The sequence below is a fragment of the Oncorhynchus mykiss genome, chromosome 7 (assembly GCF_057628025.1).
Source record: "Oncorhynchus mykiss isolate SJ-2025 chromosome 7, ASM5762802v1, whole genome shotgun sequence".
In the NCBI taxonomy this organism is placed as follows: Eukaryota; Metazoa; Chordata; class Actinopteri; order Salmoniformes; family Salmonidae; genus Oncorhynchus; species Oncorhynchus mykiss.
Window position 1 is genome coordinate 10,748,093 of NC_143028.1, and position 21,908 is coordinate 10,770,000.

A 21,908-nucleotide genomic window follows, 5' to 3' on the forward strand; every position below is an offset into this window, starting at 1 on the left:
ACCAGATTATGATCTATGATGGAGGTTATTGGGTAGATTATTTCTCTGCCCTTTGCTCTGTGCTGTTTACCTATACAGGACATTTTAGAGAGAGAGAAGACACCTCAGATGACAGAAGTCCAGAGGTCTGATCACAGCAAGTCAGTGACCCATCAACTTTTCACTGCAACAGGTACTCAGTCTGTGTGCGTGTATGTGTGTGTGTATGTGTGTGTGTATGTGTGGATGTGTGTGTCTCACTTCTTTCTATTACTTTTCTAATTTTCTGTCTCTAGTAGCTACATTAACCAACAAAGACTAGCAATGATTGTGATATGTGGTTTTACTACTTTACTAATTTAGCTGAATGCATTGATTGTATGTCGCTCCGGATAAGAGCGTCTGCGAAATTACTCAAATGTGAAAATGTCAAATGTAATGTAATGTGTGACTTACTCTAGCATCATTCTCACAGGGTGTGGTGTAGCGTTCAGGTCAAAGTCTCAGTCATAAACACACACATATGTATGCAAACACACACACACACACACACACACACACATGGATACACACACACACACAACACATGCACTCGCAATACAGTCTGTGTATATAGTGAGGAGACCAATGTGCAGATTCAACCTCAGGTGGAGGGAGATATTCACTTGTAGGGTGGATAGGATAGGTGTGTGTTTCTGTGTGTGTGCAGGAGCCACTCCGGAAATATCTAGCCACCGTCCATATCGACTGTTATGTATGTCCCTTACTAACACAACTCAGGATATGACCCAGATGCAGACACAGGAGACAGAAGGTTCAATACACAGAGTAGTTTATTAAAACAACAAGAGAGAGACAAATGGCAGGACGAGATCAGTCGTAGGGGGGACGAACAGCAGAGGGGCTAAGAATCTTAGAGATGTGAAAAGGGCCGATAAAACGGGGACTCCACCCGCAGGGAGCCGGGGTCCGGTGGCAGTCCGCCTGTCGTTGATACCTGGAGGTGGTCTTGAGAAGAGCAGACCGGGCTCTCTTCCAGGTACAGCGACAGCGGCGGACGAACATCTGGGCCGAGGTAATGCTGACCTCTTCTTCTTGCTCAGGGAAGAGCAGGGGGATAATAACCCATCGAACACTCGAAAGGTGAGAGACCAGTGGCTGAAGAGGGAAGGGTGTTGCAGGCGTATTCCACCCACACAAGTTGCTGGCTCCAGGTAGTGGGGTTGGCAGAGACGAGGCAACGAAGAGTTGTCTCCACGTCCTGATTAGCTCACTCCGAATGACCTTTCGACTGGGGGAGAAACCCAGAGGACAGGCTGGCCGACAACCCAATGAGTGTGAAGGATGCCTTCCAGAACCAGGACGAGAACGAGGACCACAGTTGGAGAGCATGTTCACCAGAAGTCCATGGATCCGGAAGACGTGTTGCACCATGAGCTGGGCCGTCTCCTTGGCTGAGGATAGCTTGGGGAGGGGAATGAAGTGGGCAGCTTTGAAAACCTGTCTACCACTGTAAGGATAGTGGTGTTGCCATCAGATGGAGGGAGACCAGTGACGAAGTCCAGGGATCAATGTGACCAGGGACGGTAAGTGACAGGAAGTTGAAGGAGGCCAGCCAGAACATGCCATGAAGTCTTATTCTGAGCACAGACAGTGCAGGCGGCGACGAACACGGAGACGTCAGGAACCACGGTAGGCTACCTAAAGCGTTGTCACACAAAAGCCAGGGTCTGAAGGGAGCCAGGGTGGCAGGCAAGCTTGGAGGAATGAGCCCATTCCAGGACCGGAGAGAAGGCAGCATCTGGGACAAACTTCCGGTTAGCCAGGCCCCCCTCACGGGCCTGGTTCTCTATTCCCCAGATGAGAGCAGCCGCTAGACACGAGGTAGGAAGGATGGTCTCGGGGTCCGAGAGTGTAGCAGCGGGGCTATAGTGGTGTGAAAGCGCATCCAGCTTAACATTCTTGGACCCCGGGCAATAGGAGATGGTAAAGTTGAACAGAGTGAAAAGCAGGGCCAATTGAGCTTTCCTGGAGTTGAGACGATTGGCGGTGCAGAGATATTCCATGTTCTTGTGATCCGTCCACACAATGAATGGATGTTCCGCCCCCTCTAACCAGTGCCTCCACTCCTCCAATGCCATCTTCACCACAGCAGTTCTCGATTTCCCACATCATAAGTCCTCTCTGTGGCATTAAGACAATGGGAAAAGAAGGTGCAGGGATGCAGCTTTAGGTCCAGGGCAGAATGTTGGGACAGGACAGCCCCCACTCCCATGTCCAAAGTGTTGACCTCCACCACGAACTGATGGGACCAGTCCGGATGGATTAATATGGGAGCTGTGGTGAAGCAGTGCTTTAGGTCCAGGAACGCCCGGTCAGCAGCTGGGGACCATGTGAACAGGACCATGGGAGAGGTGAGTGCTGAAAGGGGGGAAGCCAGGGTGCTGTAACCCAGTAAATGGCGATAGAAATGGGCAAATCCCAGGAAGCGTTGCAGCTGCACTCTGGAAGTGGGTTGAGGCCAATCCACCACCGCTCTCACCTTCCCGGGATCCATCTGCATATTACCAGCAGTGATGATGTATCCTAGGAAGGAGATGGTGGAGCGATGAAATTCATATTTTTCTGCTATAACAAAAAGCTGGTTCTCCAGGAGACGCTGGAAGACTTGTTAGAAGTGGAGAACGTGTTCTTGAGCTGAGCGGGAAAAGACAAGGATGTCGTCAAGGTAGACGAACACGAACCGGTTCAACATGTTGTGGAGAACGTTGTTAACCAGGGCTTGGAACACCGCAGGAGCGTTGGTCAGACCGAACGGGGTCACCAGGTATTCGTAGTATCCGCTAGCTGTGTTAAAGGCTGTCTTCCACTCCATCACCTTCCCGTCTCCTCACCAGATGTTAGGCGTTCCGCAGTTCTTAACCGTGATGTCATTAAGGCCCCGGTAGTCGACTCACGGGCACCGGGTTTTGTCCCTTTTCTCCACAGAGGGGGAGGCAGAAGGACAGGTACACATTGCAGCCAGGAAGTCATTGATGTACGTTTCCACAGCCTTGGTCTCCAGACCCAACAGAGCTCAAAACCTTGCTGAAAACCTCCCGGAGGTCCTGGTACTCTGCGGGAACGGCGGAGAGGTCCGAGGCTTCTTCCGAGCCCACAGGAAGAAGTCCTGGGGCAGGCTGCACCAACTTCAGGCAATGAGCGTGGTAGAACGGGCTCCTGCCCATGATAGCACCAGCAGTCCAGTTGATAAGGGGATTGTGTCGCTGGAGCCATGAAAACCCCAATACCACAGGTACCTGAGTAGACTTGATGAGCATGAAGGAACGTGTCAAATGGGAAGCCGGGTTGGCCTGTAGAGACGCGCTGCTGACAGCAGGGTTACTGAGGGACTGGGAGGTTACCATCGTGGCTGGTTGCATAACAGACAATCTGCACAATTGCTCCAGCCATGTATTCAAGGCACGGTCATGGCATTCCGCCAAGGTCTGGAATCCTTCCATAAAACCTTGAAGTAACTCCTCGTGTCTATCAATGATGGCTCCATGGGAGGAGACGGCACTGCGGAACTGGTCCGAGTCTCCTGGGTCAGTCATGGCCAGTTCGTACTAACACGAATCAGGATATGACCCAGATGCAGACACAGGAGACGGAAGGTTCAATATACAGAGTAGTTTATTAAAACCACAGGAGGCAGGAAAAGGGCAGGTCGAGGACAGGCAGAGGTTCGTAACCAGGTCTGAGTCTGATAGGTACAGGGTGGCAGGCAGGCTCAAGGTCAGGACAGGCAGAAGTTTGTAAACCAGGTCAGAGTCAGATAGGTACAGGACGGCAGGCAGGCTCGGGGTCAGGACAGGAAGAATAGGTCGGAACCGGAAGGACAAGAAAACCGGGACTAGAGAGAACAGGAGTATGGCGAAAAACACGCTGGTAGGCTTGACGAGACAAGACGAACTGGCAGAAAACGCAGGTATAAATGCACAGGGGATAATGGGGAAAATGGGCACCTGGAAGGGGGTGGAGACAAGGAAGTATTCATACCCCTCAACTTATTCCAAATTTTGTTGTGTTACAGCCTGAAATCAAAATTGATTAAATAGTTTTATTTTCTCACCCTGTCACACCCTGATCTGTTTCACCTGTCTTTGTGCTTGGATCCACCCCCCTCCAGGTGTCTCCAATCTTCCCCATTATCCTGTGTATTTATACCCGTGTTCTCTGTTTGTCTGTTGCCAGTTCGTTTTGTTTCGTGAAACCTGCCTGAGTTTTCCCCCTTGCTTCTGTCTGTTCTAGTTCCCGTTTTCTAGTTTTTCCCAGTTTTGACCATTCTACCTGCTCTGACCCCGAGCCTGCCTGCCGTTCTGTACCTTGCCACACCACACTGGATTATTGACCCCTGCCTGCTCTGACCCTTAGACTGCCTGCCGTTCTGGACCTTTTTTTACAGAAATATATCATTTCCAAAAGGCGAGGTCAGTACAGGTGCATCAAAGCTGGGACCGAGAGACTGAAAAACAGCTTCTATCGCAAGGCCATGAGACTGTTAAACAGCCATCCCTAACACAGAGAGGCTGCTGCCAACATACAGACTGAAATCTCTGGCCACTTAAATAAATTGACTTAATAAAGGTATCACAAGTCACTTTAACTAACACCACTTTAATAATGTTTACATACAGTGCCTTGCGAAAGTATTCGGCCCCCTTGAACTTTGCGACCTTTTGCCACATTTCAGGCTTCAAACATAAAGATATAAAACTGTATTTTTTTGTGAAGAATCAACAACAAGTGGGACACAATCATGAAGTGGAACGACATTTATTGGATATTTCAAACTTTTTTAACAAATCAAAAACTGAAAAATTGGGCGTGCAAAATTATTCAGCCCCCTTAAGTTAATACTTTGTAGCGCCACCTTTTGCTGCGATTACAGCTGTAAGTCGCTTGGGGTATGTCTCTATCAGTTTTGCACATCGAGAGGCTGAAATTTTTTCCCATTCCTCCTTGCAAAACAGCTCGAGCTCAGTGAGGTTGGATGGAGAGCATTTGTGAACAGCAGTTTTCAGTTCTTTCCACAGATTCTCGATTGGATTCAGGTCTGGACTTTGACTTGGCCATTCTAACACCTGGATATGTTTATTTTTGAACCATTCCATTGTAGATTTTGCTTTATGTTTTGGATCATTGTCTTGTTGGAAGACAAATCTCCGTCCCAGTCTCAGGTCTTTTGCAGACTCCATCAGGTTTTCTTCCAGAATGGTCCTGTATTTGGCTCCATCCATCTTCCCATCAATTTTAACCATCTTCCCTGTCCCTGCTGAAGAAAAGCAGGCCCAAACCATGATGCTGCCACCACCATGTTTGACAGTGGGGATGGTGTGTTCAGGGTGATGAGCTGTGTTGCTTTTACGCCAAACATAACGTTTTGCATTGTTGCCAAAAAGTTCAATTTTGGTTTCATCTGACCAGAGCACCTTCTTCCACATGTTTGGTGTGTCTCCCAGGTGGCTTGTGGCAAACTTTAAACAACACTTTTTATGGATATCTTTAAGAAATGGCTTTCTTCTTGCCACTCTTCCATAAAGGCCAGATTTGTGCAATATAAGACTGATTGTTGTCCTATGGACAGAGTCTCCCACCTCAGCTGTAGATCTCTGCAGTTCATCCAGAGTGATCATGGGCCTCTTGGCTGCACCTCTGATCAGTCTTCTCCTTGTATGAGCTGAAAGTTTTTGAGGGACGGCCAGGTCTTGGTAGATTTGCAGTGGTCTGATACTCCTTCCATTTCAATATTATCGCTTGCACAGTGCTCCTTGGTATGTTTAAAGCTTGGGAAATCTCTTTGTATCCAAATCCGGCTTTAAACTTCTTCACAACAGTATCTCGGACCTGCCTGGTGTGTTCCTTGTTCTTCATGATGCTCTCTGGGCTTTTAACGGACCTCTGAGACTATCACAGTGCAGGTGCATTTATACGGAGACTTGATTACACACAGGTGGATTGTATTTATCATCATTAGTCATTTAGGTCAACATTGGATCATTCAGAGATCCTCACTGAACTTCTGGAGAGAGTTTGCTGCACTGAAAGTAAAGGGGCTGAATAATTTTGCACGCCCAATTTTTCAGTTTTTGATTTGTTAAAAACGTTTGAAATATCCAATAAATGTCGTTCCACTTCATGATTGTGTCCCACTTGTTGTTGATTCTTCACAAAAAAATACAGTTTTATATCTTTATGTTTGAAGCCTGAAATGTGGCAAAAGGTCGCAAAGTTCAAGGGGACCGAATACTTTCGCAAGGCACTGTATCCCACATTACTCATTTCATATGTATATACTGTATTCTATACCATCTACTGCATCTTGCCTATGCCACACACCATCACTCATCCATTTGTACATATTCTACTCATCCCTTTACATTTGTGTGTATTTGTGTGTATAAGGTTGTTGTTGTGAATTTGTTAGATTGCTGTTAGATATTACTGCATAGTCGGAACTAGAAGCACAAGCATTTCGCTACACTCGCATTAACATCTTCTAACCAAGTGTATGTGACCAATAAAATTTGATTCGATTTTTAATCGCCACCAAAGGTGCTTCTACAAAATATTGACTCAGGATTGTGTATACTTATGGATGGTAGCGGGGTGAACAGGCAGTGGCTCTGGGGGTTCTTGTCCTTGATTTTTTGGCCTTCCTGTGACATCGGATGCTGTAGGTGTCCTGGGGGGCAGGTAGCTTGCCCACGGCGATGCATTGTGCAGACTGCACTACCCTCTGGAGAGCCTTGCGGTTGAGGGCAGTGCAATTGCCGTATCAGGTCGGTGATACAACCCGACAGGATGCTCTCGATTGTGCATCTGTAAACGTTTGTGAGTGTTTTAGATGACAAGACAAATTTCTTCAGCCTCCTGAGGTGGAAGAGGCGCTGTTGTACCTTCTTTACCACACTGTCTGTGTGGGTGGACAATTTCAGTTTGTCTGTGATGTGTACGCCGAGGAACTTAAAACTTTCCACCTTCTCCACAAATGTCCCATCGATGTGGATGGGGGGGTGCTCCCTCTACTGTTTCCTGTAGTCCATGATCATCTCCTTTGTTTTGTTGACGTTGAGTGAGAGGTTGTTTTCCTGACACCACACTCCGAGGGCCCTCACTTCCTCCCTGTAGGCCGTCTCGTCGTTGTTGGTAATCAGGCCTACCACTGTAGTGTCATCTGCAAACTTGATGATTGAGTTGGAAGCGTGCATGGCCACTCAGCCATGGGTGAACAGGGAGTACAGGAGAGGGCTGAGAACGCACCCTTGTGGGGCCCCAGTGTTGAGGATCAGCAGGGTGGAGATCTTGTTTCCTTCCTGCACCACCTGGTGGTCGTCCCGTCAGATAATCCAGGACCCAGTTGCACAGGGCGGGGTCGAGAACCAGGGTCTTGAGTTTAATGACGAGTTTGGAGGGTACTATGGTGTTAAATGCTGAGCTGTAGTCAATGAACAGAATTCTTACACAGTTATTCCTCTTGTCCAGATGGGATAGGGCAGTGTGCAGTGTGATGGCGATTGCATCGTCAGTGGACCTATTGGGGCAGTAAGTAAATTGGAGTGGGTCTAGGGTATCAGGTAGAGTGGAGGTGATATGATCCTTGACTAGTCTCTCAAAGCACTTCATGAGGGGCGGCAGGGTAGCCTAGTGGTTAGAGCGTTGGACTAGTAACCGGAAGGTTGCGAGTTCAAACCCCCGAGCTGACAAGGTACAAATCTGTCGTTCTGCCCCTGAACAGGCAGTTAACCCACTGTTCCCAGGCCGTCATTGAAAATAAGAATTTGTTCTTAACTGACTTGCCTGGTTAAATAAAGGTAAAAAAAAAAAAAATGATGACAGAAGTGAGTGCAATGGGGCGATAGTCATTTAGTTCAGTTCACTTTCTTGAGAACAGGAACAACGGTGGCCATTTTGAAGCATGTGGGGATAGCAGACTGGGATAGGGATTGGTTGAATATGTCCGTAAACACACCATTCAGCTGATTTGCGCATGCTCTGAGGACGCAGCTAGGGATGCCGTCTGGGCCGGCAGCCTTGCGAGGGTTAACACGTTTAAATGTTTTACTCACATTGGCCACGGAGAAGGAGAGCCTACAAGCTTTTAGTTTTGTGCGAATGCTGCCATTAATCCACGGTTTCTGGTTAGGGAAGGTTTTAATAGTCACAGTGGGTACGACATCTCCGATGCACTCGCTAATAAACTCGCTCACCGAGTCAACGTATACTGTACACCAATGTTGTTGTCTGCGGCTATCCGGAACATATCCTAGTCCACGTGATTGAAGCGTGGAATCCGATTGGACAGACCAGCGTTGTATTAACCTGAGCACGGGCGTTTCCTGTTTTAGTTTCTGTCTATAGGCGGGGAGCAACAAAATGGATTCATGGTCAGATTTGCCGACGGCAGGGAGCAGGAGGGCCTTGTATGCATCGCGTAAGTTCCAGTAGCAATGATCCAGAATTCTGCCAGCTCGTGTCGCGCATTTGATATGCTGATAGAATTTGGGAGTATTGGGAGTATAGTTTTCTAAGGACCTGAAGCGAGGCGACCATCTCTGTCGGCGCCATCGTGATTACAGCTTTGTGTCTTCTTGGGTATGTCTGTATCTACTTTGCACATCTGGATTATTATAATTATCCCCCCCCATTCTTCCTATAAGATTTTCTATAACCTTGCGGTCGGATGCCAAGCAGTTGCCATATCAAAACAAGTGGTGATGCAGCCAGTCAAGATGTTCTCAATGGTGCAGCTGTATACCTTTTTGAAGATCTGAGGGCCCATGCCAAAACTTTTCAACCTTCTGAGGGGGAAGAGGTGTTTTTGTGCCCTCGTCACGGCTGTGTTAGTGTGTGTGGACCATGATAATTCCTTAGTGATGCAGATTCCACCAATGAGAGAACCCAGGGGGAGGGTATGACTGTTTCAACGCAGCTGACTGGTTTAGATTTCGGTAGCCCCTCCTCTCTTGAGGAATTTTCTTAGAGGAGTTGTTTCCACAGTACATTCGTTCACATACACTCTGTTATACAAGAGGAACGGTACACTGAGTGTGCATAGGGTGTGTAGAGTGTGTGTGTTTGTAGTGTGTGTGTTTAGTCTACTCAGTAGTCTAGAAGTGGGACAAATCAAAATGAGGACAGCAAGTGTACAAGAGTAGGTCAGTAAAGTTTTTCTTTCTTTCTCTCTCTCGCTCTCTCTCTCTGTCACTCTGTTTTATATTGTTCCAATGGAGAAGTAGTGTGTGTGTTGCAGCTTGTTGCTGCTTTTGAAATGTATGACTGACTGTCCCTCGCTAGCTGAACAGTTACTCTTCTCTCCCTCTCTCCTTTTCCTCCCTCTCCATTTCCTTCAACTCACTCCCTCGTTCATATCCCCTTCTCCTCACCCTACTGCTCTCACACTCTCCCTCTCCTTCTCGCCTTTCCTCCCTCTTATTTTCTCCTCACCAGTACATGTGCCGTCTTTATTGGTAACGTTGTTACTTGCCACATTTGTAGAACAGATTCAACGTTTCAAAGACTACACCGAGTCTCTTTGTTGTTGTAGGTGATATAAGACATTACTCAGTTCTGCTGGGCTCCTCTCCTAACAAAACAATCATAGCTGAGTTTCATGACCTCTGTCTCCCTCTCTCTGCTCTACACATCCTGTTCCTGAATACATATTAACTATGGTGGGGCAGTTAGAAGCCTCTGACTGTACTGACTAGCTCTCTGTCTTGTCATTCTGTCTAGTTTGATCAGTCAGTATGTTTGATCGGTCATTATGTTTGATCAGTCATTATGTTTGATCAGTCATTATATTTGATCAGTCAGTATGTTTGATCAGTCATTATGTTTGATCAATCACTATATTTAATCAGTCATATTTGATCAGTCAGTATGTTTGATCAGTCATTATGTTTGATCAATCACTATATTTGATCAGTCATATTTGATCAGTCAGTATGTTTGATCAGTCATTATGTTTGATCAATCACTATATTTAATCAGTCATATTTGATCAGTCAGTATGTTTGATCAGTCATTATGTTTGATCAATCACTATATTTAATCAGTCATATTTGATCAGTCATTATGTTTGATCAGTCATTATGTTTGATCAATCACTATATTTGATCAGTCATTATGTTTGATCAGTCATTATGTTTGATCAATCACTATATTTAATCAGTCATATTTGATCAGTCATTATGTTTGATCAATCACTATATTTAATCAGTCATATTTGATCAGTCATTATGTTTGATCAATCACTATATTTGATCAGTCATTATATTTGATCAGTCAGTATGTTTGATCAGTCATTATGTTTGATCAATCACTATATTTGATCAGTCATTATATTTGATCAGTCAGTATGTTTGATCAGTCATTATGTTTGATCAATCACTATATTTAATCAGTCATATTTGATCAGTCATTATGTTTGATCAGTCATTATATTTGATCAGTCAGTATGTTTGATCAGTCATTATGTTTGATCAATCACTATATTTGATCAGTCATATTTGATCAGTCATTATGTTTGATCAATCACTATATTTGATCAGTCATTATATTTGATCAGTCATTATGTTTGATCAGTCATTATGTTTGATCAATCACTATATTTGTGATTAGTGATTAGAGCGTTGGGCCAGTAACAGAAAGGTTGCTAGATAGAATCCCTGAGCTGACAAGGTAAAAATGTGTTATTCTGCCCATGAACAATGCACTTAACCCACTGTTCCTAGGCTGTCATTGTAAATAAGAATGTGTTCTTAACTGACTTGCCTGGGTAAATAAATGTTTGGTGTCATTATATTTGATCAGTCATTATGTTTGATCAGTCATTATATTTGATCAGTCGTTCATCCAAATAGGAAAACTGTAACAGTCACTGTCAACTGTAACCGCTCTCCTCTTCGTCTGATGATGAGGAATAGGAATCATCGGACCAACACGCAGCGTGGTAAGTGTTCATAGAAAATTTCATTAAATAAACTGAACACTGAATGACAAAAAAACAAAAACAAAGCGCGTGAGAGACACGAAACAGTCCGGTAAGGTGAAAAAACAGGAAACAACTACCCACAAACACAGGTGGGAACAGGCTACCTAAGTATGGTTCTCAATCAGAGACAACGATTGACAGCTGTCTCTGATTTGGAACCATACCAGGCCAAACACATAGAAATACAACACACAGAACAAAACAGAATGAAAAACATAGAATGCCCACCCCAACTCACACCCTGACCAAACCAAAATAGAAACATAAAAAAGGAACTAAGGTCAGGAAGTGACATCGACAAAATTATGAAAAGGTGCATGCTCTCATTCACACACACACACACACACACACACACACACACACACACACACACACCCTTGTGGGAATCAAATGTATTTTTGCATTCAAAATCCTATTTTCCTTAACTCCTAACCCCTAACTCTAACCCTATCCCTAATTGTAACCCTAAACCTAACCCCTAAGATTCACATAGTAATTGTCCTCATGGGGACGTGGGAAATGTCCTCACGAGGGAGAATTGTCCTTGTTTTACTATCCTTGTGGGTCCCCACACGCATGCACCCACACGCATGCACCCACACGCAAAGGTGGTTTCAGCTCAGAGAGATCAAGCCAACATGTAAACTCAAACCACCTGCTGGACAGTAGAATACAGTGTGTGTGTGTTATTGCGTTGGAAAGATGTGTTCCTTCAAAGAAGTACAATGAAGCCTTGTGTTACAGCCAGCAGGACTCTCTGGTGATAATGCCTCTCCCTCTCTCTCTCTCTCTCTCTCCCTCCCTCTCTTTCTCTCTCTGTCTCTCCCTCTCTTTCTCTCTCTCTCCTTCCCTCTATTTCTCTCTCCCTCTCTCTCTCCCTCTCTGTCCCTCTCTCCCTCTCTCTTTCTCTCTCTCTCTCTCCCTCTCTCTCTCCCTCTCTCTCTCTCTCCCTCCCTCTCTTTCTCTCTCTCTCCCTCTGTCTCTCTCTCTCCCTCTCTTTCTCTCTCCCTCCCTCTCTTTCCCTCCCTCTCTTTCTCTCTCCCTCACTCTCTTTTTCTCTCCCTCTCTCTCCCTCTCTCTGTCTCCCTCCCTCTCTGTCTCTCTCTCTCCCTCTCTTTCTCCCTCCCTATCTGTCTCCCTCCCTCCCTCCCTCCCTTCCTCCCTTTCTTTCTTTATTTTTCTTTCTCTCTCTCCTTCTCTCTCTCTCTCTCCCTCTCTTTCACTCTCGTTCTCTTTCTCTAGTGTTTAAATGATTAGATAATAAACAGCTTTAGTGTAGGCAGAGACAGAGGTGTCACAGACCACTCTCTCACTCTGTTGCTCTCTCTCTCTCTCTGTCATCTGTGCTAGGCGGAGGTTGGCACCACATTGACTGTAAATGCCATGTTGTGTCCACAAATCTCTTCTCACTTATCTTTATGGTGTGTGCGTGCGTGTGTATGTGTGTGTGTGTCTTTGTGCGAGTGTAGATAGGTCAATGGAATTTTAACTGTCCTGATGATAACCTAGTGTTATCCATTCAGATCCCAAGACATGTTAGTATCCGGTCCCTGAGAAAACTGTTGGATGTGGATGTGGGAAACAATTAATCAAAAACGAATAGAAAAAAAGGAAGGAGAATGATTGGCAACATACAGTAGCTGGTATTTATAGTTTTCTCCTATTTGCCAAAACCCATCATCATGACATCCTTGGACAGGAAACAGGAAGTAGACAATGTTCCATCAGAACAGAGAAGTGAGATAAAAGCAACACTCCATCTGTCATCCCTCTCTCTCCTTCTCTCTCTCTCCCCCTCTCTACCATCTCTCTCTCTCTCTATCACCCCCCTCTCTTTCTCTGATCCCAGTCATCCCAGTACTGCCTGAGGTTTGACCATTCCGTTCCACTGGGACATGACGGAGGCCTCGTGCGAGACGTAAAGCATTGTGTGTGTGTTTGTGTCCGTGTGTGTGTCACAGAGAGAGAGTAACGGAAAGAGAGAGAACTAAAATTCAAACACAAAAAACAAGACTCAACATGCTACACACTAAGAGCCAGACACTGTCGTAAGCCAACAGAGTTTTACAGTCAAATGTGTGTGTGTGAGTCTGTGTGCACGCCTGCCTTGACTTGCCTCAGAGAACTTTCTAGACTTCTGACCAGAGATGACATCACATCACTCTTGTTGCCATGGAGCCCCGCCTGTCTGTCTGTCTGGCTTAGCATTGCACTAAGGACACACACACTCGGGTTCTGTCTTTAATGTGGTGTGTTTGGTAGGGTACAAGCAGAGCTCTAATGACTGGCATTATAGTCTCCAGTAAGACATTCATGATAGTACTGGTTCTGTCTTACCCATTACACACACACACACACACACACACACACACACACACACACACACACACAGTTCTGTACTCTGCTATTTTGGAAGACAGCTTCCATTGACTTCCTGTAGCTCTCTGCAGGGCCAGCGTCAGCCAATGAGGTAGCAGAATCTTTAACAAATGGCCCTCTACTGTTAGTGGACAACTATTGGTTCTATTCTGAGCTGTGTGTGTGTGGGAGTCTTGGATTTCCTCAAATTCAAGTCCACATACACACACACACACACACACACACACACACTGCTGCAGGGATGATCTGCACTGCAGTAGAAAGTGATAATACATGCAGAGCAACATACTCTTACTCTTGGACAGAAACAACTTCTCTACGAAGCAGACAACGTTATGACTCTATTCAACGGTTCAAGTTCTCCTCTCTTCTCCTCCTCTCCTCATCCAGGTGTGCCCTGTTCTGAGGGTTGAGAGCTAGGCATGTTGGGTAAAGACCCCCCCACCACCAGCAGCCTTAATCTGATGACCTCTGACATCGCTGTGGAACCCAGTGACATCACAGACGGCCTCGGCATCAGCAGGAAGATGTCGGATGTAGTTGAGAGTTTGGACACCAGAGAGTTGGACATGGGAGATGGAGAGGAGACTGACAATGACCCTACCACCATAGGTGTGTGTGAGTGTGTGAGAGCTCTTTATATTAATGATATGATGAGAGATGTATCCTATTGGCTTATTCTCTACCTCTCCAGGGGACAGTCGTATAGGGTTCAGTGCTGTGTATCACACCGTGGGTTTTAAGGAGTCTGAAGCCAGGGTCTATCTCCCTACTGTCCCCATCACTGCTAAGATACTGGAGGTGGAGAGGTTCAACACAGCCCAGGACAGGTTCAACATCACGGCACAGAGGAGTGTCAACAAGGTACCCACACACACACACACACACACACACACACACACACACACACACACATACACACACACATTCACACTTGATCTCTGTCTGTGTAGAGTCAGCCTGCAGTGTTTAAGATTGAGCTGAGACATGGAGAGTTCAGCTGGGTGGTCAAGAGAAAGGAGAAACACTTCATGGACCTCCATGGAGAACTGGTCCGATACAAGATGTTCATGAGGGTGCCGCTACCCTCCCGCAGGTAAACACACAGACACACACACACATATCAAATTGTTAAGTGATCAAATACTAAATGATATACTACGAATTCTGATCATAGAAATGTTAGGATTTTTCATGGTACAGTAGATATAGTAACCTTCAATGCCATACAACTCTCCTTCCGTAGCCTCCAATTGCTCTTAAATACAAGTAAAACTAAATGCATGCTCTTCAACCGATCGCTGCCTGCACCTGCCCGCCTGTCCAGCATCACTACTCTGGACGGTTCTGACTTAGAATATGTGGACAACTACAAATACCTAGGTGTCTGGTTAGACTGTAAACTCTCCTTCCAGACCCACATCAAACATCTCCAATCCAAAGTTAAATCTAGAATTGGCTTCCTATTTCGCAACAAAGCATCCTTCACTCATCCTGCCAAACATACCCTTGTAAAACTGACCATCCTACCAATCCTCGACTTCGGTGATGTCATTTACAAAATTGCCTCCAATACCCTACTCAACAAATTGGATGCAGTCTATCACAGTGCCATCCGTTTTGTCACCAAAGCCCCATATACTACCCACCATTGCGACCTGTACGCTCTCGTTGGCTGACCCTCGCTTCATACTCGTCGCCAAACCCACTGGCTCCATGTCATCTACAAGACCCTGCTAGGTAAAGTCCCTCCTTATCTCAGCTCGCTGGTCACCATAGCATCACCCACCTGTAGCACGCGCTCCAGCAGGTATATCTCTCTGGTCACCCCCAAAACCAATTATTTCTTTGGCCACCTCTCCTTCCAATTCTCTGCTGCCAATGACTGGAACGAACTACAAACATCTCTGAAACTGGAAACACTTACAGTATCTCCCTCACTATCTTTAAGCACCAGCTGTCAGAGCAGCTCACAGATTACTGCACCAGTACATAGCCCATCTATAATTTAGCCCAAACAACTACCTCTTTCCCTACTGTATTTATTTTATTTTATTTATTTATTTTGCTCCTTTGCACCCCATTATTTTTATTTCTACTTTGCACATTCTTCCACTGCAAATCTACCATTCCAGTGTTTTACTTGCTATATTGTATTTACTTTGCCACCATGGCCTTTTTTTGCCTTTACCTTCCTTATCTAACCTCATTTGCTCACATCGTATATAGACTTGTTTCTACTGTATTATTGACTGTATGTTTGTTTTACTCTACGTGTAACTCTGTGTCGTTGTATGTGTCAAACTGCTTTGCTTTATCTTGGCCAGGTCGCAATTGTAAATGATAACTTGTTCTCAACTTGCCTACCTGGTTAAATAAAGGTGAAATTAAAAATAAATTAAAAATATGTACATTTTATTTCTCCCCAATAGCAGTGAGTGACCCTACCTTCTTCTGCTTTACCACTCTACCTCTCCCTCTCTCCCTGTCTCTCTCGCTCTCTCTTCTCTCTCTCTCCCTCTCTCTCGCTCTCTCTTCTCTCCCTCTCTCTCGCTCTCTCTTCTCTCTCTCTCTCCCTCTCTCTCGCTCTCTCTTCTCTCGCTCTCTCTCTTGCTCTCTCTCCCTCTCGCTCGCTCTCTCTCGCTCTCTCTCTCTCTCGCTCTCTCTCTCTCGCTCTCTCTCTCTTCTCTCGCTCTCTCTTCCCTCTCTCTCTTCTCTCTCTCTCTCTCTCTCTCTCTCTCTCCCTCTCTCTCTCTCGCTCTCTCTCAGTCACACAACGAGGAGGAGGACAATGAAGAAGAGTGAAGCCAGACATATTCCTGAGCTACCGCGTGGCGGAGATGAGTTGGCACAAGACGAACAGGTCTACAGCAGAAGGGTAGGTGTGTTTGAGTGTGTTTGTCATATTAACTTTATAGACGAATACAGTATATACTTCATATAAACATTGTACTGTATAGTACATCTCTACTGTAGTAATACAGCATTTATTATGTTGCCTGTACAGAAACAGCTGGAAGATTATCTGAACAAGCTGCTAAGGATGGCCATGTACAGAAAATACTACCACACTGTGAGTACTACTCATAGAATTATGAATTACAATACTAGAATGGACATGAACCTTCTTATGATGGTCAGGGAGTTGGTCAACCGTGGTTTTCCAGTGCTGTGATAAGATATTGTGTAAAATAGCAAATTTGAAGAATTTATCTGAATTGTATTTGTGTATTTGTGGATACATTTTTTAAAATTAACTGCCAATATGCCAAAATTCTATTTAAACAATACAGTCAATCCACAGCCATACGCTGTCTGAAATCAGTTGATGATAGGACTTCTGATATTGTATCATGTATTGGCACTCTCAGCTTTCCAAGAATCTGAGACATGTATGTTCTGTTTACATATATTTAGAGGCTATTTATACAGAAAATGTGTATAAAACCTGCATAATCTGTATTTAAAATGATATGACAATATTTTAGGTTGACTATAATTCCATTACACAATTTCTGATACATCACATGCCTTACTTTCATTTTCCTGCATAAGTGAAACCAGGATTATGCCTGTACTGCCATTCATTGCAATTAGACTGAACAAGATGGCTGCCATTTTGGCCCCATTCTGGAACTTTGAGGGTTTATGACATAGCCAGTCTAGTAATATAATATAATCTCTATGGTACTACTCAACTACACTAGACTAGACTATAGGTGACCGGAACTGGACTGACTACTACTTCTCTCTTTATCTAATACCCATAAATACAGTTCCTCTCTCTCCTCAGATGGAGTTTATAGACGTCAGCCAGATGTCCTTCATCCATGACCTGGGACCTAAAGGACTGTGAGGAACAACAGATTCATTAACAGATCCTGTCTTTATGACTGCGCCGTCATGCCCATTGTTATTGGAATAGCTGAAAATAGATTTGTTTTATTTTGTGTATTCATCATTTAAACATGTTTCAGGGAGGGGATGATACACAAGCGTTCCGGAGGTCATCGTATCCCAGGCTTGAACTGCTGTGGTCACAGTGAAGTCTGCTACCGCTGGTCTAAACGGTTAGTACACACACGTACAAACACAATGCACGCACAAACATTCACGCACACACACTGATGTATCTCTCCCTGTGTGTGTGTGTGTGTGTGTGTGTGTGTGTGTGTGTGTGTGTGTGTGTGTGTGTGTGTGTGTGTGTGTGCGCACAGCTGGTTGGTGGTGAAGGATTCGTTCCTCTTCTACATGAAGCCAGACTCAGGAGCCATTTCCTTTGTTCTCCTGTTGGACAAAGAGTTCAGCGTCAAAATGGACTCCAAAGACACAGAGACCAAATACGGAGTACGCATCGACAGCCTCTCCAGGTGTGGTGTGTGTATGTGTGTACAGACATGCTAGGAGGTGGGGCCAGGAGATTAAGGAGTTAACTGTGTGTGTGTGTGTGTGTGTGTGTGTGTGTGTGTGTGTGTGTGTGTGTTCATGCGTGCATGTAGGTGCCTTGTACTGAAGTTGAACAGCTACAGACATGCTCGGTGGTGGGGCCAGGCGATAGAAGACTTTGTCCGTAAACACGGGAGGGCGTTTCTACGAGACCATCGATTTGGTTCCTTTGCTCAGGAGGAGCAGAACATCCCTGCCAAATGGTAACTATGGAATCTGGGAAACAACAATCAACCCCCCCCAAAAAAAAATACTCAGGTAAAGTTTAGTAGTTAGATGTAAGTTTAGTCCATGTTAAGTTTAGTAGTTAGATGTAAGTTTAGTCTATGTTAAGTTTAGTAGTTAGATGTAAGTTTAGTCAATGTTAAGTTTAGTAGTTAAATGTAAGTTTGGTCCATGTTAAGTTTAGTAGTTAGATGTAACTTTAGTCTATGTTAAGTTTAGTAGTTAGATGTAAGTTTAGTCAATGTTAAGTTTAGTAGTTAGATGTAACTTTAGTCTATGTTAAGTTTAGTAGTTAGATGTAAGTTTAGTCAATGTTAAGTTTAGTAGTTAGATGTAAGTTTAGTCCATGTTAAGTTTAGTAGTTAGATGTAAGTTTAGTCAATGTTAAGTTTAGTAGTTAGATGTAAGTTTAGTCCATGTTAAGTTTAGTAGTTAGATGTAAGTTTAGTCAATGTTAAGTTTAGTAGTTAGATGTAAGTTTAGTCAATGTTAAGTTCAGTAGTTAGATGTAAGTTTAGTCAATGTTAAGTTTAGTAGTTAGATGTAAGTTTAGTCAATGTTAAGTTTAGTAGTTAAATGTAAGTTTAGTGTATGTTAAGTTTAGTAGTTAGATGTAAGTTTAGTCAATGTTAAGTTTATTAGTTAAATATAAGTTTAGTCAATGTTAAGTTTAGTAGTTAGATGTAAGTTTAGACAATATTAAGTTTAGTAGTTAGATGTAACTTTAGTCTATGCTAAGTTTAGTAGGTAGATGTAAGTTTAGTCCATGTTAAGTTTAGTAGTTAGATGTAAGTTTAGTCCATGTTAAGTTTAGTAGATAGATGTAAGTTTAGTTCATGTTAAGTTTAGTAGTTAGATGCAAGTTTAGTCTATGCTAAGTTCAGTAGTTAGATGTAAGTTTAGTCTATGTTAAGTTTAGTAGTTAGATGTAAGTTTAGTCAATGTTAAGTTCAGTAGTTAGATGTACGTTTAGTCTATGCTAAGTTTAGTAGTTAGATGTAAGTTTAGTCCATGTTAAGTTTAGTCAATGTTAAGTTCAGTAGTTAGATGTACGTTTAGTCTATGTTAAGTTTAGTAGTTAGATGTAAGTTTAGTCAATGTTAAGTTCAGTAGTTAGATGTAAGTTTAGTCAATGTTAAGTTCAGTAGTTAAATGTAAGTTTAGTCAATGTTAAGTTCAGTAGTTAGATGTACGTTTAGTCTATGTTAAGTTTAGTAGTTAGATGTAAGTTTAGTCTATGTTAAGTTTAGTAGTTAAATGTAAGTTTAGTCAATGTTAAGTTCAGTAGTTAGATGTAAGTTTAGTCTATGTTAAGTTCAGTAGTTAGATGTAAGTTTAGTCTATGTTAAGTTTAGTAGTTAAATGTAAGTTTAGTCAATGTTAAGTTCAGTAGTTAGATGTAAGTTTAGTCAATGTTAAGTTCAGTAGTTAGATGTAAGTTTAGTCTATGTTAAGTTCAGTAGTTAGATGTAAGTTTAGTCTATGTTAAGTGTGTGTGTCTGTGAGCTTCTCTCTATGCCCGTCTGTCTTGAGAATGTGCTTCTGTAGCCAACATCATGTGGGTTTGGTTGACTGGAACTGTCAACTGGTGTCTGCATCTAAAATACTCAGAACTAGGAGAAGGTGTCAACCACTGTGTGTGTGTGTGTGTGTGTGTGTGTGTGTGTGTGTGTGTGTGTGTGTGTAGGTATGTGAATGGGAAGACCTACATGGAGGATGTAGCCAATGCTCTAGAAGAAGCTAAAGAAGAGATCTTCATCACTGACTGGTGGTACGTGCATGTATGTGTGTTTACGTGTATGTGTGTTTACGTGTATATGTGCATGTATGTGTGTTTACGTGTATGTGTGTGTGTGTATATATATGTGTGTGTGTAGGGAAATAGACATTGCAGTCAGCAGTTAGAGTGTGAATACTCACCACAACATAACACAGCTACATGTCATCACCCAAGCAGACTGTAAATGCAGTCTATATATGTGGTATAGTTTAACCAGTCCCAGATTGAAAACCTGTACAGTATTCTTACAGTCGACTCCTGATAAGTGAGATTGTATAAATGTGTGGTAGTATAATGTAATGCTACTTGTACACCTGTTGGCAGTGGTGTAAAGTACTTAAGTAAAAATACTAGTTGTTTTTTAGTGTATCTGTGCTTACTTTACTATTTATATTTTTGACAACTTTTACTTTTACTTCACTACATTCCTAACGAAAATAATGTGCTTTTTACTCTATACATTTTCCCTGACACTCAAAAGCACTCGTTACATTTTGACAGGAAAATGGTCCAATTCACCCACTTATCAAGAGAACATCCCTGGTCAGCCCTACTGCCTCTGATCTGGCGGACTCACTAAACACAAATGCTTCTTTTGTAAATGATGTCTGAGTGTTGGAGCGTGCCCTGGCAATCTGTAAATGATGTCTGAGTGTTGGAGCATGACCCTGGCTATCTGTAAATGATGCCTGAGTGTTGGAGCGTGCCCTGGCCATCTGTAAATTATGTCTGAGTGTTGGAGCGTGCCCTGGCTATCTGTAAATTATGTCTGAGTGTTGGAGCATGACCCTGGCTATCTGTAAATGATGCCTGAGTGTTGGAGCGTGCCCCTGGCTATCTGTAAATGATGTCTGAGTGTTGGAGCGTGCCCCTGGCTATCTGTAAATGATGTCTGAGTGTTGGAGCATGCCCTGGCTATCTGTAAATGATGTCTGAGTGTTGGAGCGTGCCCTGGCTATCTGTAAATGATGTCTGAGTGTTGGAGCATGCCCTGACTATCTGTAAATGATGTCTGAGTGTTGGAGCGTGCCCTGACTATCTGTAAATGATGTCTGAGTGTTGGAGCGTGTCCTGGCTATCTGTAAATGATGTCTGAGTGTTGGAGCGTGTCCTGGCTATCTGTAAATGATGTCTGAGTGTTGGAGCGTGCCCTGACTATCTGTAAATGATGTCTGAGTGTTGGAGCGTGTCCTGGTTATCCGTCAATAACAAAAATAAGAATATTGTGCCGTCTGGTTTGTTTAATAAAGGAAGTTGAAATGAATTATTCTTTAACTTTAACTTTTGATACTTAAGTATATTTAAAACCAAATCCTTTTTGAGGTCAACTGAAGCATATGTGATGTACGTCGACATCTTTTCAAATATTTTGGCTAAATACTCATCCCTGGAGCAAGACAGACACTGTACAATGCAAAGTAGTTTGCTCATCAAACTGGTTGAACAGCTTACCACATTTCACTAATAGGTTTTGGTGTGTGTGTGTGTGTGTGTGTGTAGGTTGAGTCCAGAGATCTTCCTGAAGAGGCCAGTTGTGGAGGGAAACAAATGGAGACTGGACTGCATCCTCAAACGCAAAGCAGTAAGTTACACTTGTTATACCAGATAACATTTAGAACCACTGATACTGCAATATCACATGTTAGCTAATATAATAGGATGTTGGAATTGGCCCATACACCCTCTCTCACTCTGTCTGTCTCGCTCTGTGTCTCTCTCTCACGTTCTGTCTTTCTCTCTCTCTCTCTCTCTCTCTCTCTCTCTCTCTCTCTCTCTCTCGTCTCTCTATCCTCTCTCTCTCTCCTCTCTCTCTCTCCTCTCTCTCTCTCTCTCTCTCTCTCTCTCTCTCTCTCTCTCTCTCTCTCTCTCTCTCTCTCCTCTCTCTCTCTCAACAGCAACAGGGGGTTCATATCTTTGTGATGCTGTATAAGGAGGTGGAGCTAGCTCTGGGCATCAACAGTGAATACAGCAAGAGAACACTAATGCACCTGCACCCCAACATCAAGGTAGGAGTGTGTGTCTGTATGTGTCTGCGTTTGGCTGTGTGTCTGTGTGTGTGTG

General features: G+C 43.8%; 1 protein-coding gene across 7 annotated transcripts in view; it reads left to right on the plus strand.

Annotated features, from left to right (window-relative positions):
- The first annotated feature begins 69 nt into the window (after positions 1-69).
- Positions 70-21,908, plus strand: part of LOC110495697 (phospholipase D1) — a 29,017-nt gene continuing 7,178 nt past the window's right edge. The window contains exons 1-15 of one of the 7 annotated variants that reach the window (XM_090240251.1): positions 8,989-9,179; positions 10,887-10,975; positions 12,867-12,935; positions 13,787-14,008; positions 14,091-14,260; positions 14,350-14,492; positions 16,166-16,274; positions 16,404-16,469; positions 17,190-17,248; positions 17,374-17,466; positions 17,614-17,766; positions 17,896-18,045; positions 19,755-19,838; positions 21,348-21,429; positions 21,743-21,853. In XM_090240251.1, the coding sequence (XP_090096377.1) occupies positions 13,819-14,008; positions 14,091-14,260; positions 14,350-14,492; positions 16,166-16,274; positions 16,404-16,469; positions 17,190-17,248; positions 17,374-17,466; positions 17,614-17,766; positions 17,896-18,045; positions 19,755-19,838; positions 21,348-21,429; positions 21,743-21,853 (1,410 nt within the window). In that variant the 5' untranslated portion in view covers positions 8,989-9,179; positions 10,887-10,975; positions 12,867-12,935; positions 13,787-13,818. Of the gene's footprint in view, positions 173-8,964; positions 9,180-10,870; positions 10,976-12,866; positions 12,936-13,786; positions 14,009-14,090; positions 14,261-14,349; positions 14,493-16,165; positions 16,275-16,403; positions 16,470-17,189; positions 17,249-17,373; positions 17,467-17,613; positions 17,767-17,895; positions 18,101-19,754; positions 19,839-21,347; positions 21,430-21,742; positions 21,854-21,908 lie in introns of those variants that run through there. The other 6 variants (XM_090240252.1, XM_036982737.2, XM_090240248.1 and 3 more) reach the window with 6 other exon arrangements.